This window comes from Zosterops lateralis (assembly GCF_965231275.1).
Source record: "Zosterops lateralis genome assembly, chromosome: 2".
Classification (NCBI taxonomy): Eukaryota; Metazoa; Chordata; class Aves; order Passeriformes; family Zosteropidae; genus Zosterops; species Zosterops lateralis.
In genome coordinates, this window is record NC_139763.1 from 24610165 (window position 1) to 24637091 (window position 26927).

The 26927-nt window shown below is 35.5% G+C and overlaps 1 protein-coding gene across 1 annotated transcript in view; it reads left to right on the forward strand.

Moving 5' to 3' along the window:
- The window catches only part of MYO16 (myosin XVI), a gene marked incomplete at its 5' end in the record, with an annotated part of 289157 nt that overhangs the window by 152979 nt on the left and 109251 nt on the right, over nt 1-26927 (forward strand). The window contains 4 exon segments of the mRNA XM_083883531.1: nt 16199-16310; nt 19708-19825; nt 20603-20674; nt 21288-21429. Coding sequence (XP_083739657.1) covers nt 16199-16310; nt 19708-19825; nt 20603-20674; nt 21288-21429 — 444 coding nt within the window.

The following is a 26927-nucleotide window of genomic DNA, read 5'->3' on the forward strand; positions in this document are numbered from 1 at the left end:
GTGGCAGAGGATGTTCAGTCCTCCACTGGCAGACTCTGAGAGGCAGAAAAATCATTCATTTTGATTACCTCTCTTTTCAACAATTTTTTTTTTCTCTCCATCATAATTCTAACAACCTGAACCTGTAAAACTATGTTTAAATGAACACATGATGTTTTCTCAGGATTGGCTTTTACACTCATGGTGGTATAGTAGAGCCAAGGCACTTTTCTGTGTATTTCTGTGTTTTTCTAAATTAACTCAGATATCTGATAATATTTGGAAAGTTACATTCTGTTAGTGTCAGTTTGGAATAGAGAAAAATTTATCAGACCATATAAAAGTGCTCTGGGTTTTGCCTTTTTCTTGCTTTAGTCAGTTTACTTTTGTATGTTTAGTTTTATTTCACAAACTTGCATTTACATCATTTGACTGGCATTGATACCATTTGATATTTATTTGATTTAGAGAGGCTTTGTCTTTCTTGTCCTCTTTGGTGTAAGCATGATATAGAAACAGGTGCAGAAAATAAAAGAATACTCCATCTTTCATGTCCTTGGCATGGCATGAAAGATGAAGAATAGGAGGCAAGAAAAAAGCGAAATCTGTTTAATTCAAAAGAAAAAAATAAACTTGGTAAATAAGAGCACTGGCATCTTTAGAGTCTACTGAACACGTCTGTCTAAATTTTAGCAGAAAATTATACATACAATAAGACATTGTTTAGAACAAAGTGCTTTAAATGGGGAAAGCAAGTGCAAAAATAAAAATAACATATACCAGTTCCAATTCTCCAATTTGTTGTGAATTTTGTTGATGAGTATCTTACACTTTAAAGCTTCTGGGCCAAGTTCAACCTTTTGTTCGAAAAAAGAAATCTCCACAGAATTATGAAAATTTTATATATATATATATATATACACACACACATATATTCAGGTTAAATTTGATCCTCTGTTGAAGAAATTAAGTCCTGGCTGTTTAAGCAGCCCATCATTGTTTCACGTCAGACAGAAAATGGATATAGCTCCGAGGGGTGAAACTGCCAAAGAAACCCTGAGTTGAAAGTAAATGTGATTACTCACATATATGGTAGAAAAGTTAATTTGGAATTTACTTTAAATACAGAATATGTCTCTGCACTTTACTAGGTTGCTAATCATCTCTCATGTGGAGGGAGATTCAGTGGATTCAACTCCTGAAACCACTTAGCTATTACATTACATAAATCTAGTGTGATAACACAGTTCTGCAATTTATGTTTCAAAATTCACTCTTAGAATTGTTTTAATACAATTACTGTAGATGAGTTTCCAGTCAGGATTGGGTGTTTCAGAAATTGTTATTGACATATAGAACCCCAGTCATTGAACCCAGCTCATCTCAGTGTTATATCTAGTGGAGCTGATACCTCTCACCGTTGTTTGAACTTACTGCCTTCACCCAGCTCCCTGTGCTGCCATGGATTTTTCATTGCACTAGTAGACAACTCTCTCTAGGAAAGTCAGGCAAAGTCAACCCAAATTGTAGCAGTTTTCTTCCTCTAGTTCTTTCATTAATCATAACTCAATTTTGCCACTACTCTGAGGTTAAACCTGGTTGTGTGAGATTAGTGACATTTACAGTTTCCATTTACTGGATTTCCATAGTATTTTCTGATGTTAGTTACTGAAACTGAGTTTTGTCTAAAACCTGCAAATAACAAATTAAAATTTTCTGAATATGCTAGTTGAGTGCTAGCGACCAAAGGATGTCAGGATCTTAGTTTTATACAGCTTCTAAGAATGGCAACTCTATCAGTCTGGCTTCTGAATTTATTTTGTACTATACAATGCAGAACAGAATGGTGTGTGAAGGTCTTTCAGTGAATCACCCATCACCCAGATGATCTTTGGAGCTTTTTGATTCTGTGAGTAGGTCTTGTCTGTATCTAGTTAGCTTATGATACATCTCTTAGAATCATGGCACAAAGTGTATATAAATATATATAAACATATTTATATAAAATGCACACATATATTTGCCTATTGAACCAGGGAAAGCTGTATTTTTATCAGACCTTATCCAATGGAACTCTGGATCAGACAAGAAGACATGGTGGGGAGAGTTGAATAGGTCCAGACTGGTGTTTCAAGTTTCTGGATTTTGGACTCAATGATCTTAAAGACCTTTTCCAGATTCTCTGATCTCTGGCCTGTCTGTGATAATAAGCTTTATGCTTTTCTGATTGTAAGTTTGTGAGTCTGATTGTAAGTCTTGAATATTAGTAATATGGGTGAGAAAAAATTATTAGAACAGATGCAGTTTGCAAAAAGAGAGATGCAAATAAAGAAAGCAATTTGAAATAAAAAACGTAAAAAACTTACAAATTTTCTGCTGTCTGAAATGGTAGAAAAAGGCACTGAAACAATGTAGTAATTTGACAAACAAACTGTATTTGTAATCATAATTGTAGAGTGTAATGAATGGCTTCTGACAAGTGCTGGCACCTTCTAATTTCTACTTTAATCTTCGTGGAATTTTAACCAAATCAAATCAAAATTAAATGGATAGAAATTAGTTTACTAAGCTGGCATTTCAGCTTAGTATTAAACCTACATAGTAATTTCCATGTTTATTTTGATGCTGCTACACTGACAACAGTTTTGTGATCTGTTGTCAGCCAAGAAGAGGATTATGAAGACTAAGAAAAGAGCTAACCCCTGGTAAAAATAAGTCTGTGACCTTTACTGTAAACATTAATAATTCAAGTAGGAAAATAAGTTATTTCATGGAATAGTTTTGTTGAAAAACAAATGGAGAATTATCCTATACCATTAGAATTTTCTAGCAGTGAATAAAAGGCAGAGAAACTCTGTATCATCCTTCTTTGTTATAGATATTGCCTCTCTGATCTAGTGGGTGGCATCCCTGCCCATAGCAGGTGCGTTGAATCTAGATGGTTTTTAAGGTCCCTGCCAGCCCAAGCCTTTCGATAATGATGATAATGCTATGTGTTTCTCTATTTAAATCCTTGTTCACTTGACTTTATTTTTTTATCACTTTTCTGTCTCCAACAGAGATGGGTTAACCCTGGTATTGCTAGAGACTGTACATTTTTGTTCTAGTATTTCTGAGTATTTCTTTGTGTTTGCTTCTGTATAACTCATGTCTTTGGTTTTAGAGAAATCAGATTTACTACTAGAAATGCATCTGTACTTCCTTGTGGTTGCAGCCCTTCCCCGATTTTCATCATGCCCTCTGACATTCCCAGTATATTTTTAGCTCCATTATGTATATTTGCCACATTTCATACCTAATCTTCTGTTTAAACAGGACTTCTCTATCAGGTAGCAATTAAAAGGAATGGAGCAGCATCTATTAAAATATGTCCTATGATGAACTGAACTTCAGTGAGTATGTTATGGAATTAGGTTGGCCCCTAACACAACTGGAACAAATGAGAACATCTTAAATTATTTTGTTACATAGTTTATTCTGGAGCTTGTTTTTTAAACATGCAATTGCAATCCTCTCCAATCTGTTCCCATTCCTGCTTCTCATTTATCGTAGGAGGGAAAGGAGTAGTATAAACCATAATTTATTCTATGATTATCTTTCCTCTCTCCTTTATTTTTATTACCTTTTAAAATTGTCTTTGTTTTTATTGTTGTTAGAAAGCAATGTATTTGAATAAAACATAGCTTTGTAGATCCCTGTGTTTATACAGAGTGGATTTTAACACTAAGACCCAGTAGGGAGTCTCTTTGTCTTATTTTGACACACGAACCATGAAAGTACTCTAAATCTCAAATGTGTTCTAGAAAGGCTAGTTCATTTTATACAGTATAAGGTCAGTGTGCTTTCAGAACCTCAGTAACCTGCTTAGATACAACCCTTCAATTGAGATCTTGGTTTGCAATCTCTGAGCTTTACTGCAGGTTTGCTCAGCTCCTGTGTCCTTGGTGCCTTATGGGAGGCAAAGGAAGATACTGCAGGGGATTTAACATCAGAATTTTTTCATTTGTGACCTTCCAACAAGCATGATTTTATTGTGAGGGCTGAAAAGATATGACAGAAACACGCACATACGTACATCCATCCTGTTCACATTTGGGACTGTCCTGGAATGCATTTGGGACAAAAATATGTCCTGAGGCAGGGGGGCAAAGCTGGTCTTGCTGAGTGTAGGAGAGCAGATGGGGACTCTCCACTACCAAACACTGTGTCCAGCATCATGTACCTTGGTGCCTGTGTGAAAAGCAGAACACTCTTCCTACATTAAAGGAGTGGCAGCTGTTGATTGTGGATTGTTGATTGATAAATAAAAAAGATGTATAAATACACATGAATATGCTCCGTTTATAGTTGCAAGGAGAATATTCTTGCTTTGTAGAAAAAAGTAAGTTAAAATAAAGTTTGGTACTGCACCAAATCATATTTGTGTAGTGTATGATACTTTTTTAGTCCATGAAAAGTGAATAACTGCTATTGATTAACTAATTATATTAATACTTAAAAAAAGAAATCTAATTCTTAAGTAAATATATTTATGTATTTCCAAGTATTTCAAAAGTTGCCTATAGTATCTTGTGTAGTACCTGCATATTTAGGAAGAAGAGTGTCTCTTGTAAATCAACTTACCTGAAACTGATTTGATCTGAAAATAATTCGTGAATTACAATCAGTGGTTAAATGAAATAATTTTGAAGCATCATTCAGTATTTTAACTGGATGCTGCTGAAAGTTATAAGCAGGTTTCCAAAGCACTTTTTATAGTTTAGATTAGATACTGTGGCTCTTAACACAGTAAGTTTCGTTTAATGAATCAGCATTTTAGAAGTAGCTGGTGAGGAAATGCCTTTGAGGCTCATAAACCTCATGACATCTGCCTGGCAACCAATGCCAAAGTCTGAACACAGAAATACAAAATTGCTTTTAGTTGTAGGAGCAAAGTTCAAACAATTTTTTGCATTTCAGGAAATGGATTGGACCAGTTTGCACTTGCATGCAGATTGGCTTACTCTTTTTACATCTTCAGCAACGCTTATTATTTGCTACTTTTTCATTACCATCAGCATTATGCTCCGTATTTGATGTGTATTAAGCTTCAAAATTATAGTTTTAGAGTAGTAGTTCAAAGAATTATGATCTTCTGATTCTGTCCTGTAAAATATCTGAATTATAAGTCAGACAAACAGTTCAAGGTATGCTGTCTCTATTAGTTCTTGTATTTACCATCAGATGTGTGAAAATTTCTATTTTGAGTAACTCCTGTTTCACATTCTTTTTTTATTTAATGGAATAATTCTAAATTTATGTTTGTGTGTAATTTTAGGAACAGAATGCTTGAGTGTCTGATTTCAACCTATTCCACAGGATTATCAATATAATTAGAAAAAAAAACCCATACCTGATTTTATCCTACCAATGTTTGGCATTTTGAGGCTTAAGACCAATATGTATTTCATTGCTTACCTTTTCTTGTTTTACAGACAGTATATCCACTGTAAACTTAGGTACTTCATAGACTTTCTCACAGAATTGTTTGAAATTTCATTTTATAAAATATCAAGGCAAAACTACTTACTGGATAATGCATTGGCTTATATAAGCTTTCTGTGCTAAAATCAGTTTACAAAACACATAAAAACCTGTAATTTTGTTAAAAATAACAGCTATGTTCAGGCTCTCATCAAATCTGTCTACAGTGTTCAGTTAATTAATATTATGCTGATACTTTACCTCTTGACTTTAACAAAGCTATTCAGATTTTTTTAAGTGCTGTTTTTGGTACTTTATTGCATGAGTTATGAGCAGAAATATGTGCACTTAAATGATAAGCAGTAACTCCAGCTCAGTGCTACAGGGTAACAAGGTTCAAAAGGTATAAAATTTGTTCAGATTCAAATATGTTTAAAAACTGGGGACAAAGGAAAAAAAAGCACTAATACATGCCCTTTTTCCCTGAGAGATAAAAGCCAGAAGCTATTCATTATCATGTTCTGGAAATGTCGTTTACTTCATTGAAGTAAAACTGTTTTGCTTTGTCTTTATCTCATTCCTGTTTACATATCAAGCAGTGCTAAGTGCAAAGCAGCTTTTCCTCACTAAGCAGAATACATTGTCCTCCCATATTCACATGAGATATTTAAAGAAATAAAAAGATTTGTTGAAATTTATTACTCTGTGAGTTTGTAAGTATCATAGAGATTAGTGGAATTAATTTTTAAAAGGTAATGGCTTGCTTTTATATACTCTATATCCTTCATTTCAGCAGTTCTGAAAGCATTTTTTAAAACCTATGTAAACCATGAAGTCATTAATTTTCAGTCAGACCAAACAATCCTAAAGTTTAATTTTACCTAAATTCCATCTTGGGATTTAGTAAGAAGTCACAAGAATAGCTAAACTTTTGCAAAAACTTAATAATATTTCAGAGAAATACTTTACAAGTATTTAATACGACAGCAGTAAACTGACCTAGTTGTAAGAAATCTGGTTTTTAAATGCTTATGTTTTGTCTGTAACTAACCCATATCTGAGATGTTATGATTTCTACCTGAAGTTAAAGTAAAAATTAAGTGATCTGGTAATGTCGAATTTTTAGTGATGACCATTGTGCTTAATCAGGGCTACTACCCTGAACTGGATGGGAAGGAGAAATGGGGACTGCAAAGGAAAAAGCCATATGCCTTTCACATGATTGTGCAAGTATATGGTTCATTGGGCAGCACTAATAAGGGGAAGGAAGGGATTTAGCTTGTTAATCCATGCTTCTTAATACAATGTCATATTAAATGACACCCACAACATGCATATTGATTGTGTTAGAGCTGGAATCTGATTATGAAATACTGCTTTATCCTCCTGTGACATTGGCTCTCTTGAGAATTTTCAAGCAACAAAGCATCAACTAATGAAGATTTTGTAATAATGTTCTGGTTTAGACTTTATATAATGACAAGTAGAGCTGAAAGATAAGTCTGTGTGGCTCATTGTGAAGTGCATCAGAGACCGCCCAGATGGTGTTGAGCAAAAAGTGCCACAGCTGTGTTGGGGCAGGGGTTCATCTAAGCTAAATAGCTAAATACTGTGTTTTCTGTACTATGCCTGGGTCATACAGTTACAGTTCAGGAATGTTTATGTATCTTTGGAATCTCAATTGCATGGAGTAGAAATAAGTGTAAGATAACATTATATTAAGGTCTAAAAATTACATAAACAATACTTGGGACAGCTGAAAGTCTAGGTTGCTGTACTACTCATTTCCTCCAGTCTCACTTACACACCTCAGTCTGCCTTTTCTTCTTTTTCAGTGAACCAGAGCTCCACATAGGGTGTTCACCTATGACTTCCAGTTATTGATATTTATTTTGATACTAAGATTCAACTGAAATTAGATTTCAAAGCACGGATTTGAAGTTAGTTATGCAGAAGTGTTTTGCTGAATTGAGACAATACACAGTGGTGAAATAACTAATTATTCTATTTCACAGTACTTGTAAACCTGGCAAGAAAAGAAACCAGCTTTTTTTTTTTTTCCAGTGGCCTAAAATCACTAAATGTTATGTCATGATGGGCATGGTCTGTGTCTGTTTTTGGAACAACTGATGCAGCATTTTATAGAAGTTGGCACAGAGAGCATACTTGTGTGTGCTTTTTAATGACACATTTTAATTAAGGTCAAGCTGTAAGAAAAGCCTTTACAGCATTAGAAGAATATAAATGCTTCCAGTAGGCGTTCCTGAATCCATTCAGTCTGACTGATATGCTGTTCTCTAGGCTATTGGCACAGTATTTCCTACCAGTTGCCTATAAAGCTTATGGAGTGGCTCATGCATAGCAAGTGATAAGTCAGTTCTATATCCTGCTTATCATCACAATTAGAAAGAATTTGGACACCTCTGTGTGAGGGGAGATATATGCAGGAAATCTTATCCAGGCTGAAGGTGATGTTTTGAGTGAGCCTGGTTCAATCATATCTTCTAAATTTCTTTAACTGGACAGCACAAAAACCTTCTAGCTTGGATAAATAAATATTAAGTATCAGGATTTTATTTTAAAGATTTTTCTTTAAAAAATATTTGAATTAGTAAAGGAATATTAAGGCTTTTATTTTTCTGTCATTTTGGTAAAAGAAATAAAGGCTTTATAGACAAAATCCAGAATTTCTGATTCACAACATGATCTGCAGTAGCTTGCACTGCCTAATTAAATATTGATAGAGAATCCTATATTTAGTGATTCGTTTTATCTTAAGTATTTATTCTTTGCTCCTTCCATGTAAATTCTTTACTCAATGAATTTTGAACACCTTTTAGCAAAAGAAATTACTATATTTTGTGTTTAATTGTGCTAGAGTAGGAGTTGATACTATCCTATCTCTCTATGGGTTAGTTAAGAGGTATCCTACTAATAGCAATGACATGTGGGCAAGTGAATCAGCAGAAAAAAGCACACCATAGTAGTTTTAATTCCTCACAGGAACCTGTTGGCTGGGTGCCTCAAAAAAGAACAGATTATGGCATTCGGCTCTTCTCATGCATTTATCTCCCTTTTATTTTTTTTTTCTTACCAAGAAAAGGAAAATAAACAGAGAAAAATAATATTTTCCTTTGCTCTTGGTTTAAAAAAGTCCTCCAGAGATCTGGTATACAAAGGTCCAAGCCTTTGAATCAAGACAGAATCTACTGTGCAAACAGAGAGGTTCTTTGAAAATCTATTGCCACAGCTGCACAAAAGAAAGAAAACAAAACTGATTTGTGAGCTAATGCCAGGGCAGTTTCATCTGTGTTCACATCCATGTTCCCAGCTCTTATCAGGACCATGATTCGGTCATTCCCAGATCTTGAAACTTGTGATTTTCTGCCTCAGGATGGTATTTGGAATAAGCAAAGTTTCTGTTGTGACTTCCAGATCTTCCCTATCTTTCTTTTTTCACTTCACAAATGAAAAAACATAAGAAATAAAGTCTAAGTAAAGTAAGTTTGAGATCATTTACTGTACATCTTTACCCAGAAGCACAGTAGAATAAAGATCTTATCCTCCCTGAGTGATTATGTTCAAGAAAGGATTTTATTTCACCATCCTGGTAGCCTTATTAATAGATAATTTCATGTGGAAGGTACTGTCTAGATACAAAATCAAGCTAAGTTGTATTGGCTTGGAGATGTTGTGGTGGTCATAGCATGTGTCTTGACAATTATTTTGATCCAGCTTGCATTGGATATTTTCATCAATTTCAAGAGTTTGGTCCTGTGCCCCAGGTCTTTTTAAAATACTCCAGGTATTTTGAAGATATAAAAAAATCTTAGGAGGTTTTATTTGGTTTCTAGATCATAAAAGGTAATCAAATATCTGGAAGTTTCCTGATGATAAATCAGTGATATCAGTTTTTTCTTAAAAATTGAGATTAATTTCTATAAAATTTGAGTTTTCTAAAATTGTAAAAAAGATGATTTAGAAGTTGGTGTCAAAATATTTGTTTTCAAGATCAGAAGAAATTTACCTCCTTATAAAACAAAATGCAGTGCTTTTTTGACTACTAGCTAGACTAGTGGAAAGGGTTGCTGACCTGAGCAGAAGAGCAGATATATGATCTTCCTATTTTGACTCATCCTTTGGTAGGGGTCAGATGTTTAAGACTGTTCTGATTTTAGAACACTGTCATCCCTTCAGATATTGAACAATGTAAACTTCTGATCAAATTTTACTCATCCTCAGATATCTTTGGCTCTAACACCTGTAGTCAATTTTTGCATTCCAGGGACTACTTAAAGGTCAAGGTAATGTCTGCTATCTTTGCTTGACGTCCCACCTTTCTGGGGCCAAAATTACTGATTTTACTTGAGATTAAAAAAATAAAATCCAAAAAACAAATCCCAACTTATCTGAGAAATAAATTTAATATGTTTTAGGATCATTTTGGCAGGGACTTCAGGGGTTCTCTACAATACTGCCTGCTCTATTCAGGACCAGGTGGCAGATCAGATTGTATTGTTCAGAGCTTTGTCAAGTCTTGAAAACCTCCAGGTATAGTCCTCCAGGCTGTGGGAATTTTTCTCTTTGTAATATCTTTCTCAGTCTTCTGTAGGTGGCATTTAATGAACTGTTTTGCTCCTAAGTCTATTTCCTGAAACATTTTTGCTGCTGCTTTCCTCTGGGATTTCTCTTAACTGGTCCTGATTTTCCTGAAATGGGATGCCCCAAATCACACAGAGTAGTCCATTTCAAGCTTTAACCATGCTAAATATTTCATGATTCCTATGTCAGGATATGCAAATAAGGGTGTTATATATAATGATTAGTTTTTGCATTAGCGAGGCATACTTGACTCTCATTTAGTTTTTTACCAGATGCTGTTCTGATGATCCACTGCCTAACCAGCCTTACCTGCCTTGAATTTGTACATTCAGTTATCCCTTTGTCTTATTCTATAATTGTTTGCTGTTGAATTGTATCTTTTTAGTAGCCATTTCTGTTTGGCATAATTCCTGGACAAAATGTGCTTTCATCTGATCTCTGTCACTTTTTCTTACCAATAAAGCAGGATACCTTTATTCAGCCCCTTGCTTTTCTGTGCAGTTCTGGTTGCTTGTTTTTGGTTGGGTTGGTTTTTGGAGGGTTTTTTTGGTATTAAAGATATGTTCTCTGTTTCTAATCTGAGCACAGATTGTTCTGAATATAAACATTTAGGAAATTAAGCTTTTTGCCTGTAACCTGAGGGGGTTTTTATTGAAGATCTTGACTGTGGTTGCTGAACTCATTACTACAAGCAGCATTTAGTTCACTATCATCTATAATAAAGTTTCAAGACTTTTTTTGTAATGATTTTGTACTGGTTCCCTTATATCAAATCTGCTATAGCCCAGAAAGTTGTACAACACAATGGAGATGTGTCAGCACTCATTCTCCATGAGGAAGGGAGCCAAGTGGGAAGTAGCTAGATGCTAGCTTAAAAACAACCCCAACTTCCTTTTTAATTTTTTTTTTTTTAAGTTTTACAATGACTTAATATGATCCTACCAAGAGTTCTTCTAATTATTCATGAAAAAAAGTATTTACTTCAGGAAATGCCCTCAGAAAAGACATGTTCATCTGGCAAATCCACAGTTCATATTCATCTTTAATTGAAACCCAATTCTAAATGTCCGGACAAAAGGGAATTTCTGATGAACTGGTCACAACCTACTGATCTCTTTCAGACAGTTTGCCTGCCAGATATGACTTGAACCACTGCAATGAAGTAGATATTTCTGTATCATACAGAACAGTATGTATATAGGTGCCTGGCATAAAATGGCTGCTCTTACAGAATATTTGAACATTTCAGGTGTCAGATTCTACAAATGCAAAGTGGTTAGGACAGTGATTTGGTAATGTTTTACTTAGCCTGTTAGTGAAATATCAAGGTTTATTATCAGATTTCAAACGTTTTATTTTTGTCTTTTCACAGATTTTATATAAATGTAGCAGTTCTAAGAATAAACAGAAATTACATGAATTGTTTATGATGGATGAGGCAGATCACTTTGATACTAAATGCTCTTGGGTTACAGTTCAAAAGAAAATAACATAAATCAGGTATTATTTTGCTGAGTTTCTGTTAAGCGGCAAACTAGTTAGTCTTTGTCTTAGCTAGTTGTAGCTTTAGTCTCATTATTTGCTCAATCATCTAAGCAGAAGATTAATTACTTGAAGAAAGTTTTAACTGGTGGGGTTATGTAGGAAATTTTGAAACATGATAATGTCACAAAAGTTCAGTATTGTTCAGGTAAGCTGACATACAGATTTCTTCTTCATATTTGAGATCTGTGTACCAAATATATAAGTTGAATAATTGAAATGATGTGAAACAATTATAATGATAATGATAAGGTAAACAGGTAAGGTAATTATGAAATTACATGGGTGGTTAATGTTTAAGAATTTAATGTCATATTGAGTACTTTTTTATACTCTTGGCTGTACTAGTCACATCCCTACCTGAAAATTTGATCTGTGGTGTCATTCTAATGATGGTTCAAAAGTTGTATATTATGACAAGCAATATACTAAAAAATTACCACCATTGATTTTTCCTTCTAAATAGTATTTTTTTTCTTTTAGAGAATAGAATATATGAGATTGCTACAGTGCTGCAAATTAGAACAGGTAGAAAAAAATCAGAAAGAAAAACTATTTTTCTTTTCTCCCTTACTTTTCTCAAGAAATTGTCTATCTAATGTAGCATTGTGCTTGACTGAAAGTGACTATACTACAATTTAATTAGTTTATCTTCTTTAAGAAAAGAAGTTTGGTGAATCAGTGAGTTTCTTCTTTTTTGAAATGAAAATCACTCACCATATCTTTAAAACTTTTTTGTGTGCTGATAAATTGTTAGAAGTACTAGACTGATGCAAATGTCAGCATGGGGTAGTTTTTAAACAAATATTTACAGTCAGCAGAAAGGGGTTAATTACTAGAGCTGCATAGACCCTTTCGTTTGTCACTTTTGCGAGAGATACAAATATCATTTGTCTGAGTAACTACCTTCAGCTAAGAGGCTCAACTTCATCCAAAATCTGAGAATCTTTTCCTAAATCTATGGTAAAATAATATGAATGTGCATTTGCAGAATGAATTTACACACAGTGATATGCCAGTGAGGGTAGTAAAACTGAGCTAAGTAAGCATGAAACTGGTGTACAGCCTGTGTGCATCAGCTATTATTGAACATGAGCTCTGGATTGTATAGCAGTAGGACCTCTTTTACTAAAATTATCAGCAACAAAGGACTCAGGAGTAACCAGATCTAGTTTACATCTGAACACAGATTATTTTGTTGGAAATTTATAGGAACATTGCACACACTCAAGTAACATGGTAGATTTTCATGGGTATAATACACAATAACAAAAATCTAAGTAAAAATAATAACTAAAATCCCTATGGTAGGTTCAAAATATAAGTTTTAAGCAGTTTAGTTCCTCTTCATCTCCAGCAACGCCATTCTGCCCAGGCCACTTGAAAGTCAAACGACAAAAATGCATTATAAATATGAGGAAAGATAGACATCCTGGGAAAAGGTTACACTTTATGGAAAAGAGATGTATCTTCAACCAAGGAATGTTAATTATTACTAGGACTTTTGCACTGTGACACATCTTTTTCTCCTTTCCTTAATTTTGTAGGAGAGGGGACAATTTAAGATTTGTTCTAGACTCTAGTTCTTAAACATAAATAGGTGACAGTAGGAACATTGACACAAACAGTGTCTCAAACCTGTTTAGTCCTCAATATCTTTAAGGTGGAATGAATGAGCTGCCAGGGTACTGTTTTTAAAGAAAAATAAAATTCTATCCAAATGTCAATATGTTTCTGAGGAGAAGGAACTTAATAATTAGGAAAATATGTTTCCTTGTATGGCTAGAATATATTATGTTACACTGTGTATTTCTTGCATTTTGTGAGGTTGCATGATACCCATCAGCAGTTCCAAGTACTCTATACAATTAATCCATCCTTAATATGAGTATATTCAATATTATAAACATATAACAGTCAAATGTGCAAAATTTCAAAGCAATGTTTTATATTTTATTAGTCCTTAAACAGCTTGGAAAATGAGTGGGCCTCATGAAATGTTATAAAACAATTTCATTGCTTTTAGACTGGGGAAACTAAATTGAAGTGCACCTTAGAAAATATCCAACTTGCATCCCTTTCCAAGAGCACCAGCACATCTGCTCATTAAGTCTGTCAGGACGTGTTATAGCTGGGAAAGTCAGATTCTCTTCCAGCAGGCAAGTCCCAGCAGATGCTGCAGTTTATGGATGGTCTGTTGGAGCCACAGGCACCTGGTTTGGCAGGTGCCCATTTTGCCCCCTGCCGCATCAGCAGGCGCTGTGCTGAAGGCAAGAGCTGGCACGTGCCATTTCATGCCGCAGCTCAGCTCTCTCCTCTCAGAGTCAGTGTTCTGCACCACTCTGCGGTGCTGCAGCCTGCTCTCAGAGGTGTTGGGAGTGCTCACACAGCCTTTTGCAACAACGGTACTCACCAGCACTTCAGCTGTGCTAAAAAAGTGCTGGTTAAATGGGGTTGCTCAAAAAGGAGAAGTGTGGAGTATTCCCTTCACAGAACAGGAAAGACTACTCCCTGCTCAGTACAGAGAGAGACAAAGAGTTTTTTAGGGAGAAAACCATTGAGGAGGAGGCTTTTTTTGCAGAAATGGCCATATGCTTCCAACTCCTACAGCATTCGACAATAGAATATTTTGACAGCAGAGTGGCTGCTGCTGTAAATCTCCTAATTATGGATCAAAAGTGCCACCAACTCATGATGCAAAACATGTTACTGGCATAAGCTCATGCAGCAGTTCAGAAAAGTGGAAAATTTTCTAATGGATTAACCTTTACACCAGTAGGTTCTATGCCAGATTCACTATTAGATGTATTCTAGGCTCCTTTTGAACCTACAGGAAACGTAAAAAACCCCAGGAAAAAAAAAGAAAAAAAAACCAAAACATAAATCTGGCTATACTTTGTATCATCTGCTCTAGCTGATTTGACAGCTGTGCTATCATTTGTACCTACCTCAGTCTGAGGTAGGTACAAAATTAATGTTTTAGTAACCTCAAGGAATCAGTGCTGAGCTCTGGCAGTGGTGGTCACAGACCCACATTCTCAATGGTTTAACAACCAGCCTTATCCACTGATGTGAGAGGCATGTTGGTACTTGAGATATTTGCTGAGTTAGTCCTCCTGTGGGTGCAAAAGGTACTTATGCACCCAGGCACACATTTTTAACCCCATCATTCTTCTTCCCACCTGCTGGGGTAAATTATGCCATTATCACTGCAAGGGGAATTCACACTGGTAAATCTGGTATGGATTCACTGAAAATGCACTTTGTGTTCCATTGTGGGTAGTATTTAGACCTCATTATCTGTTAGAAAAGTGCAAATACTAAATAATTCATTGAACATATTCATGTAAAAGGCCACCCTTTATAAGAACTACCACTCCTACTAGAGTGTTGCCTTATAAGAACTACCACCCCTAGTGTTCTGTGGTAATAGGAGTTTATTTTGAAACTATGTCTCCTCCATGGTGATATGAGAATATGATTGTAAACAAGAATTGCTAAAAATTAAGCCAGTATTGTTTCCTATATTTAAGACAGATCATGGACTGAACATCAGTAGAGAGCAGAATAATTATGGGAATTTTTGTTGTAATTGTGGTGAAGGGTGAGGGCTGGAATATGTGTAAATTGCCCACCTTTGTTGGTGTAGTGATGATGTTATTTGAACAGAGGTGTGGAGAGTTATTTCTTTATTTGACACTTGTGAAGATTGCAGATTGTGTGATGAATGCATATTTTAATGATTATAATAGTTAAAGGAAAACAATAAAAGAAAATAACTTACATTCTCAGCATTATGTAATTAGAAGTCAGATTCTGTAAGATATTCAGACGCCTCATTTTCAGTGATTTCAGCTCTATGAAGATACCTGAATACTTTTAAAAACACAGACTTCAAGACAGTCAAAATAAATGGTTGTAAAGGCTGGATTGCTGCACTTTTCAATAATCTGTTTTGCTACAGTTTGTGATTAATTTGTTTTGTACTGTTACTCTTTAAGTTGCTTCTGTTTTTTCTTTCCTGAGTTAGCTGCTGCACTAGGTGTCTCTCTTTCTCTCTGGTAATCATTGTTTTGGGGAAGTTACATAAAATTTCCTTTTGCTTTGCAGTGTGCAAAGCAGTACAGCTTAAGGGCTGTACACTTACTACTCTGTGTACTTCGTAACTGCTTCGTTTTGAGAGATGTTGAGTACACCTATCACCCATTCACCTGCTGGGGGAAGGAATGATCATTGCGGCAGTTAAGGGCTGATCTATTCCCTTGTCAGCAAGAAGGGAGTTTACAGCAATCAAAGTTATCAGAGGTTCTCCTCAAATCTGCCTTCTGCAGGGGGATCTCTGGCAGTGCAAGAATGGCAAAACTGGTAGTGGTACAAATCCAGTTTGAACTCTCAGCTTCCACTTAGGGCTAAAGTTGGGGTTTGGAGATTTCTTAAGCAAAAGTTTAAGAAATAAATACAGAACATTCTGTCACTGGTACTGCCCCCTCCAAAGGCTGAGAAAAATCTGAAATAAACCTCTGGTTAGAAATCTAAAATTGGACTTTAACTTCAAAAGTTTGATCATGCACCAGCCTTGTAAATACAGATATGCTGTTTCTCCTCTGTGCAGGTATCTAAGCCAGACTGTATCAGAAGAGGCGATGTTAGCAGCCAACCCTCAAAACAGGGAGAAATTAACCATACTAAAACAAGCTCTAGGTGCTCTGGGATTCAATAGCCTGGTAAGTTACATGAGTTTATGTTATTTATGGCTAAAATAATCATATTAGTTGAAAGCAGGCCCTAAGTAACTTTCATAGATAACGTTTTGTGGGGAAAAGACGCTCCTTTTGTGGGGAAAAGAGGCTCCTTTCTGTCTTTTTTTTTTTTTTTTTTTTTTTTTTTTCTTTTTTTTTTTTCTTTTTTTTTTTTTTTTTTTTTTTTTTTCCTGTTAGTTAAGACCTTGAAACAAATACAGCACTAGTTCACTCCAGGGAAATTACTGTAATCACTTTTAATTAGACAGAGAACCAACAATGTAAATCTTTTTCGTTCTTAAAGATTCACGAAACAGCTTCAAGGTATAATAGTCTGAACAATTAAATTACATAGATAAAAAGAAGCAATCAAATCCCATATGACACCTCATAAAAGCCATGGAAATTTTTTCCTCTTCCTGATTATCTCCCCATCCTTTTTAATTTTGTGAAAGACACATATGCTAACAGCACCTGAAAAGAAGTAAATACCTATTTAGGCAAGGAAAATTAGAGCCAGGTAACTTGAAAGAGCTGACTTAATTCCCCAAAAGCAACAAGAAGATAGGCCTGCTGTTTGTCTTTAATTCTATGAAACTAATGAAGAAGATAATTTGGAAAATTAATCAGGAACAGGTTGTGGAGGACAGAGGTGTCACAGAAATCAGAAGAAACAGAAGGATGAATATAAGAACTCATGTAAACTGTGTATCCCTTCAGAATACTACAGTGCTTAACAAACTCCCTGTGTGTCTTACCTGTGTATATACCTAGCACACTGTAGTTGGAACATTTCTGCAAGAGAAATACATAAGCAACAGTAGTTTTCAAAGGCATTAAGAATTAATCTCTGTACAGTATCATTAGAAAAAAGGGAACAAAATGTTAATGTAACTCTAAGTTAAAACAATATCAAAAATGACAGATGAGGAGCACTTGTAGTAAAAAAGGATCAAGGGCTATCAGCAAAAAATTTGTGAATCTGCTGAAGCTGTTATTTAGGTGGGAGATAGACTTCTGTGGAGGTAGTGGTACGTCATGGACCTGTTTGGCATTCCCTAGTTAAGGCTGTAAAAAATGTCTCCTTTCAATGTAATGAAGCGTAGGGTTTATTTTCATTAATGTTCGTGAGTCCATGTACAAAATTGAACAATTTGGCTATATTTGACAATATTATTCCTTACTCTTAGTGGGTCAAGCTCTGTACTAGTAGATTTCAATAACAGAAGGGCAGACACTTCTGGATTTAGCCCAGTGTTCACAGTTTCATGGATCTCTCTTGCTCTTCCATTAGTGCTTCTGTTTTGTTGAGGAATAATATTGTTGTTGTTCAACATATGAACAATATTATTGTTCTGCCAGTAAGTAAATAATTGAATACTAAATGAATCATGATTTATAAGTTTGTAGTAACTGTCTGAGAATGCCTCATATACTGTATTCTTTTGAGTCCAGTCCTTCATTTCTCCCAGAATTCTTGAAAAGAAGTTACCTCTCAGAAAAGTGTTAACATCTTGAAGGCTGGTCTGTATTCAGGCAGCATTAGTATCGTTTATTAGTATAATTAGCATTAGTATAGTTTAGTGGGCAAGAAATCTGTGAAACTCTCAAGTACTGTAGGCTGATCTCCTGTGCTGAGTGTTAGAAGGCAGTATGTAGATAAAAAACATTTCTAAAATTTCTACCTATTACTTCTAAGGTACATGGAGAGGCCTGTATGTATCATTCCCTGACTACGTACCCACATTTAATGATAGAGTAGATAATCTTTTTGAAGAACCGCATAAAAATTCCTTAGCAGTCATTAATTATATCTTCCAAAGTATGTTAATGTTTATTAAAAACAATTACTGTTTTAAAGGTGAGGGAACATCCATCTTACACAACAAAAAAGTGTTTGAGAATCTGGAATGTGAAATACACCTGAGACCTTGCCAAAATCACCAGAATCAAAACCTATCCCAGCCCACTGCCATTCAGTGCTGCACAGTCATCCCCAAACCAGTTCTGAATGAGTTAACCTACAAGCAAGGAGTGTGCAGTGCTACTGTGCCATTCCATCTTGCCTTAGACACCCAAGAAGCAGAGTATAGCACCCTAGTTTGAACACTACATTAGCATAACAACTTCTATTTTAAGAGTTATCTTGTTCAGACTTTCTCTGTACATATTGGATTTTTTAGAATCTTCAGATTTGGTACTGTGTAATACTGAAATACACTGTTGCCCTATTGACATCTCTCTCATACAGTAAGAGGTTCTTGTCTCTAAGTGTAGTTTAGAGAAGCAAACTTGTTTAAACAGCACTGGAGGAGCTATAGCCTATCCCAGAATGACTGTAAGCTTTTCTAATGCCCTTTGATGACTGGCATATTTCTCAGGGAAAGGAACATGTAGAAAAGAAGAAGAAAACCTGATAAAAAAGAGGATGTATTAACCAGGTATTTCATTACTAGTGTTCTCACTATCACTTTGGCAGTTTCAACGGAACCAGTTCTAAATATTATTTTTCAAAAAATATTTCAAGAATTATCAATTAAATTTGCTGTACATAATGCCATGTAATGTTATAGTGGTTATCAAGTTCCCTGTTTTATCATTTAAAGAAGCACCGTTGTTATAAAACTGATCTTAAAAAAAGTCTTCCAAAAACACACAATAATTTCCATATTTTAGGATTTAAGGTTCATATTCCATGGATCATATTTTTCCTTGAATTTAAAAATATTTTAAATATTATTAACCAACCAAAACAACTGAAGAAACTTAGTTTTCTTCTTGCTGTGATAAAAACGAGGCCAGAGAAAATCTGCCCATAAAGATAACTGCTTCATAATCTGAGACATCACAGGAGAGTATGCAAACCTGGAGGGAAAGTGAGGGTAAGGAAAGTTGCCTTTGTTTCTTTCAGACCTTAATTACAGCTTTTAATTCCAGGAACCTATAGAGCTAGACACTTTGTGAATTCAGTTGGCTGAGGCAAAAACAACCCCTTGCTGTTCTCAGATATAAAATCGTCTCAATGGAAATTTTCTGTGGACAAGATATGTTTTATTTCTTGCAGAAACAACGTTTTCATTAAAGATATTTCAGTATTTTTATATTATTGGGAAAAACTTTCTTAACCTAATGGTTAATGTGACTTACATTAAAACAAAGGAAATAAAGAGTAATTTTTTTTAGTTCATGTCCTAGATAGGTTCCAGTTTGATTTCAAATTTCCTGTTGATAATTCACGTGTGAATGCTTTCCAACCTACCAAATGCTGATGATACAAACTAACAGAATTTGTATTTTTATAAAACATTGCCTTTCACTGCTGTGTCCAACAATCTTTTCTTTATCTTTAATTCTGAAAATAAAAATATAAAAATATGTGCAGGAAGTGGAGAACCTGTTTGTGATTCTCTCAGCAATTCTGCATCTTGGAGACATTCGCTTTACGGCTCTGACAGATGCTGAGACAGCATTCGTGTCTGACCTGCAGCTGCTGGAGCAAGGTCAGTAGGACATGACCTTGGAGCATCCCCTGCTTGATCCCACAGCAGGGAAGTTGTGCTGTGCCACCGACAGATGGAAACACAGTTCCAGGGAGACAAAAAAAAAAAAATTTACTTCTGAAAATTCATAAGTTACTGTGGGAAGACAGTGTCCAATTGACTTGGATGTTTTCTAAATTACAGATTTTTATGGGATGAAATAAAATGCCAGTATTGCAAATTAGCTAATTAAATGTCATATTTAATGCTACTGTTTGCCAAAATAAATTGTACAGTGCACTTTGTGCAGTCTTGTTTTGAAATGCTTTTGCACTGCTTGTCAACAGCTGAACAATTTGCCTTGAATTGAATTCCTTGCATCCAAAATCTGTGTCTTAAAAGGGCCTCTTGTTTCTGTGCTTTGAAGTTTGCCCTCTTGGTCACTAATAAATCTCCTCCAAGTGGCTTATGGATACAGAATGTCAATAAGCAGCATACCTTTAGTCTAATACCACAGAAAGTCTGCCAAACCCTGGGGAAAGTCCTGAGTAATCTTTGAAAGGGAAAGAAAGCTGTAATGTAATATACAGATACATTCAAACTTCACAAAGTACTGATTATAGTAATCCTATTTTATGTGTTGATTAATTTTGATTACTCCTGTGACAGCACACCTTTCTTTTATGTTTGGATTCTTGCACTGTTCAAAAAGAAATACACAGAAGAAATCTGTTGTAAAAAATGAAATATGCAGTATAGCATGAATCAGTTTTTCTTTACATTTTCTTTTCCTTTCAGTGGCAGGGATGCTGCAGGTTTCACCAGATGAGCTTGCTTCAGCCCTAACAACTGATGTTCAGTATTTTAAAGGTAATCTTTTCCAAGCTTACATTCTCATACATCAGATGTGGTGGCATTTTGAGCCTTCTGATTTAAAAAAAATTTACAAGCTGTCGATTTTTGTTTCTTATTTCTTGTATGGTCCTGCAAATATTCCCTGTGAGAAATACGATATTCCCTCTGAGAAATATGTAGGCTTATCTGCCATACAGTAAATCAGACTGGGCCACCAAATTAAAAATGCCTTTATAATATGGAACAAAGCCGTCTCACACTGTGATGCTCCTAACTTGATTAATATTACAAAAGTGTGTCAAGATAACAGATTATACATTAATAGAGAATATTAGTAAGAACTGTAATCAACAGGAGTGTCTTGGGATTATTTTCAGTAAAATATTACTTCTGTTAGTACTCATGCACATTTCTTTTGAACGAAGTATAAAGGCATGTATTTCCAAACTTAAGATCTTTTGAGTGTTGACAGTCTTCTCATCTTGCGCTGGAGGCTTCAGAAAAAAGCTAACACCATGTAAATGTTTGGCAAAGGAGAAATAACTGTAGCTAAATTTACTGTAACTAAAATTACTTAAGGCAAAGTTTACAGCACACTTTCATCTCCTTTTTCTGCTTTTCCTCTTAGGAGACACAATTGTTCGGAGGCACACTATAGAGATTGCAGATTTTTACCGGGATCTCTTGGCAAAATCTCTGTATGGTCGTTTATTTAGCTTTTTAGTCAACAAAATCAACTACTACCTTCAAAATCAAGATGAGAGTGACAGGTAGGAGTGCCATTGGAAACTGTTAGGTGTTCCATTATCTGTTCAAATTCAGAATTGTAAAAGAAACAATTCTTCCATTAAATGGCAGAATTTAATGCACACTGATAAAGTTTTAAAGAATTTTATAATAGCATGACAGTAATGCTTGGATCTTTAAAGCACTGGCCCTTCCTTCTAGTTGTTTCTTTTGTGAAATATTTGTTTATTTGTTTGCTTATACAGGGGGCCATGATACTTCATGCAGTAATCTAGATTGGTGGTTACAATTAATAGCCTTTTAGGATTTGACAGAATGAGCTAAGTCTCCCAACATGCAAAATTCTGCTTGGTGCTTTTTTAATGCAGGACATACTTGTTCTTTCTTCCCAAAACAGTGACCTTATCACAGGGTATTAAAACTAAAATTTTATTCAAAGGACTTCAAATGAATTTTTAAAATTAAATGATTTAAATGTTCTAAGAATGTTCTCTAGGTTTGCATCTTCTAAATTTGATGCTGTTGCTATCCAGCATGGTTTCTTGGAAAAATGAATGCTAATTAAGGTGCATCAGTAGAGCAGGCAAGAAAGAAATTAAAGGAACAACAAAAAAGATGAAATCTCAGTAGAATCAAAGTAACAAACTAAGACAGTGCACCTAATTAGATGATCATATACATGTGACTTAATCAAAGTTCAATGGCTCATATGTTCAGCTGAGCTTTCTTATGAAATACAAGTGACTTGGAATTATCGGTAAATGGTAATCCACTAATGTCAGATGTGGAACTTTCATAAGTATATTTTCTTTATATCACATCTCTGTGGCTGCATAGGACAAGTGTTTACAAGGTGCCCTCTTGTAGAGTTTGAAGACTTCACAATCTTATTTTTATTCTTATTCATAGGCCAATTAGTGACAAATCTCTCCTCTTATGGGTTTAGCGAAGAGAAAAAGATACCATGCCTAACTCAGCTTTTTGCACCTAAAATCTGTCTGTCATTATACATACACCACCAGAGTGTCCCACTTCCTGCTGAGGGCAAATAGAAGTAACAAGGAATGATTTTATTTGTCTGTGGCACTAATCTAGAACAATTTTCCAGTCCATGGACTAGTTTGACATACTCTGTATATAGTAAGGAAAGGCAGCAGCATGAGGTCACAATTCTTCCTCACTCATTCCTGGGATTTATGAAACAGAGGTTTACCTCAGTGCATTTCTGGGACAGCTCAGGCATTTCTAATTACAGTGAGCTTTTTTAGAAGTGGATGCTGAGGAAGAAATTTAGAATTTATATATTAAAAATATATTAAAATTATTTAAAATAATTTTTCAGTGTTTAATTTTACAATTTGATATCCTATATTCTTTCAGAATAGGGAGTTATATACTTCTGTTGTTAATATAAACCTATCATCTTTAGTTATCATAGAATCTTCAAGTAATGAAAGTCAAAGTTGTTTGTATATTGTCTATCTTGTAGTCTCTTTTTCATGCAATCATTAGGTAAAAGAGGTGACCTCTACCTTGTGAAAATATTTCTATCTCTGAGATAATTTGAAGACTATGTGAGGTTGTAAGTCCCAGCTAAAACAGGATAGCTGTTTGACGTGTCAGAAATGAGGAATTCCCAAAAGTTTGCTCTGGCCACATATTATACCTATGCTTGAAAAAGAGCAGTTCTTCACGTAGTCTGGTTATAAAAAGATAAGCAGCTCAGGATTAATTGGCAGTACTGACAAGATATACTAAGTTTTATCAGGCCAAAACCAGCTTCACCCCCTTTCCAAATTTGGAAGTGGATCATTTTACGTGGAAATGAGGTTGATCATCCTTAAACTGATATTTCAACATCAGTTGGAGTAGCCCACATACAGCTTTATTTTTTTTTTTATTCTGGCCTAATTATATAGTTTAAATTGGAGGAGTAAATTAAGGGCTAGAATAGTTCTAGATGGAAGTTGGATGACTGCAATGAATTTGTGATTAGTGGGTCAGATTTACTTCAAATACATCTGAGTAACTATGAGTTAGCAGCATTTTATCTCCAGTTTGGTGCAGTTTTAGTAAACCTCTGCTGAAAGATCCACCAAAAAACATTAACATGTGACTACATAAGTCACATACATTTCAGGCCACACTTTATTCCCCTGACAGGATTACTAATTATCAAATGGGATGAAGCCTTCATCAGAAACCTGGAATAAGGTTTCTAATTCTGTTCTCTTGTTCTGTTGTGAGGGAGCTTAGCTGTATTTCCATCACACTTCAGTGAGAATACATGAAGCAATAAAATTAGATTTCTTGGCTTACTAACTCTAAAAGAAGCATTTCTTCTTGGCATTTTTGAGGAAACTGGTTATTCATGGTTTCCACCATGCTTTAACTTCTGTGGTGGAAATACTTCATTTTTTAATATTGGTTTGTATTTACTAAGAAAAAGCTTGTGACACGTTTCAGGCAAAATAAAAGGAATGATTATCATTAGATCTAAGCAACAGGAAGATGATCCTGTGAAAAGCTGCAAAGTCCAAGCTCTAAAGTTATTACAGAGAATAAAAAAGTTTCCAGAATCTAGCAAATTCATTACTTTGAAATACTATTCCATAGGTATAAAGCAAGAATTTTAATGATGGTGTTATGTGAGATAATACACCTTTAGAAATACTGTTCTCTTCCATAAAAGCTTATTATTTTGTCTAGTTTTAACTAAATTATAACCCTGCATGCTAGTTTAGACTGGTTGCAAGACCTGAAATTTGTTACTTTATTCATTCTGATATTATTAAAAAAGAAACTACTATAGAGAAATTATTTTCCCATAATTGGCCCCTAGAGTGGGATTAGAAGAAAGCTATTAACATTTCTCACAGGTGCTTATAATTATCTTTTTTAATTATTGATATTTATCTTCACTCATCTATATAATGATTTCCTATTCTACTGATTTCATTATTATCAAAATGGTCTCGGTGAATTTCTTCCTAAGACTCTTAATTCTTCATAGTGTACTCTGTTTTACTTCCATTCAGATAAGTAGGCTGAATTTCAGTTTTGTAGATTCATGGTTGCCTTAATGTGGCATTTTGATGTAATTGATTGCACGTTGGCAAAGTTGGATCTGGTGATCCAAATGAATAATGAAATTACTTAAGGTAATGATTTAACAATTCCTGACTCATTCTGCAAGAGAGCTTTTTCTTTATGGGGATTTAAGTATGTCTGTGAATTCCTGTGAAATATTGTTTTTCATTTCTCATGGAAGACAAGCTAATTAGGTATATTTGCCTGAGAAAATCTTGATACTGTGTTCCCTGCCTGTTAGTAAGTTGAAGGCATGTTGTTTTATCAGCTAGTTAGAAAAGATTTTCTCTGTTTATAGATAAAACCTGATAAAAAGCTGATAAATATTTTGTAGATAAAGCCTGGCTGAACAGCAGGTCCCAGAGGGCCTGGGTCTAGCTGGAGGCCTCGCACTAGCAGTCACCCTCAGGGTCCTTTACTGAGCGCAGTATCGTTTACCTTATTCATGCCTGGCCTGGATGATGGGGTAGATGTCTCCTCAACAGGTTCACTGGGGGCACAAAGCTGTGAGGAGTGGCCAATACCCCAGAGTGCTGTGCAGCTCTTCAGAAGGACCTCAACAGGGTGGAGAGAGGGGCAGGGAAAAACTGCCTGAAATTCAGCAAAGGCAAAGGCAGGGTCCTGCACTGGGGAAGAACAATCTCCTGCACCAGTACAGGGTGGGGGCTGATCTGCTGGATAGCAGCTCTATGGAGAAGGACCTGAGTGTGCTGGTGGACAAACTGTCCATGAGCCAGCAGTGTGTCCTTGCAGCCAAGTGGGCTGATGGTGTCCTGGGGTGCATTAGGAAAGCATTGCCAGCAGGTCAGGAGAGGTGATCCTCGTCCTCTGCTCAGCCGTGGTGAGGCACATCAGGAGTGCTGTGTCCAGTTCTGGGCTCCTCAGGAGAAGAGAGACACGGAGCTTCTGGAGCAGGTTCAGTGGAGGGCTACAGAGATGATTTAGAGACAGGACCATCTCTCTTTTGAGGAAAGTCTGAGAGAGTTGGGCCTGTTTAGTCTCAGGAAAAGACAACTGAGCAGGGAATCTCATCTCAGTCTATAAAAATCTAAAGGGAGGGTCAGGAAGGTGGAGCCAGGCTCTACTCAGTGGTACTGAGCAATATTGTAGGAGTCAACAAGCAGAAGCAGATGTTTCACCTGAACATGAAGAACAACTTTTTTACTGAGTGGGTGATCATGCACCGGAACAGGCTGTCCAGAGAGGCTGTGGAATCTCCTTCACTGGAGATATTCAGAAGCCATCTGAATGCAGTTCTGTGCCATGTACTCTGTGATGACCCTGCTTGGGCAGGAAGGTTAGACCAGATGACCTGCTGTGGTCACTTCCAACCTGACCCATTCTAGAATCTTATGTTGCAGTGTTACAGAAAAACAAAGAAAGCTGGCACTCAGTCATGTTTTCTGTCTGTATCACCAGGTCAGCCATAAATTTCCATTGCATATAGAGCATACAGAATATTTTAAAGAGGTAGTTTCTGAAAGCTTTTGTATTCTGACTGTATACTCATACCCTTGAAAATTCAAATAGTGCCAAAGAGTAGCAATAGGAACACTTATTTGGGCAAAGGAAGGATCTCAGATGTCTCATTTTAAAAATTCTTAGTACATTATGTGATTTATAGAACAAGATATTCTGGAAAAGAAATCTTCACAGCTTTAGAAAAAAATCAGAAAAAAAACACCCTTAAACATTTATTTATCTATTACTTAACTCAGTAGAAGAGGGTGCAGGAAGGAGGGAAAGGAACTTCCTATTCAGAACCTGAACCCACAGCATAATGAGAATTGTTTCTATATGTGGAGGTAGGGAAATCTTCAAAACAGACAAACAGTACAAAACATATAATATGGTGTATCACATCATAATTTGAAATCTGCTTAATTCTGGATAATTTCTAGTGTTTCATTCAACAAGATAATGCAATTTTTTAAAGCAGAGTACAAATTTTACTTGAAAGAGCCAAGGAAGAGTGTGTGCTACTAATGAAAGAGCTATAGATCTTGAGTCCATTAGCAAATATACTTCTTTCCTGCCATAACTGTCGTGCCTCTCAAAAAAATATTTGTCAAATATGGAGTCAGTATTTCTTTCTGATGTGTCCAGCCACCATCTCTATATGCACCACTCACACCTGAGTAAGGGAATATTAAAAGAAAAATTATAGTTGTTGAGCAAGATACCTGAGAGACACAGCAATCATGCCAAATCTCAACAAGAATCTCAGACTATTGAAAAATCTCCCTCAAAAGTTTCAGAAAATAATTTTGTTTAGTAATTGTTTGAGATGAAGAACAACATATCCAACTGGAATTACTCAGCCTATTCCCTTCAAGAACTGTCTTTGTGACAACAGGTATAATCTGTCCCCTTGGGAAAACCAAGGGCTTCTTAATTAGGATTCTGAAGGACCTCATTTGAAGGCTAGGCC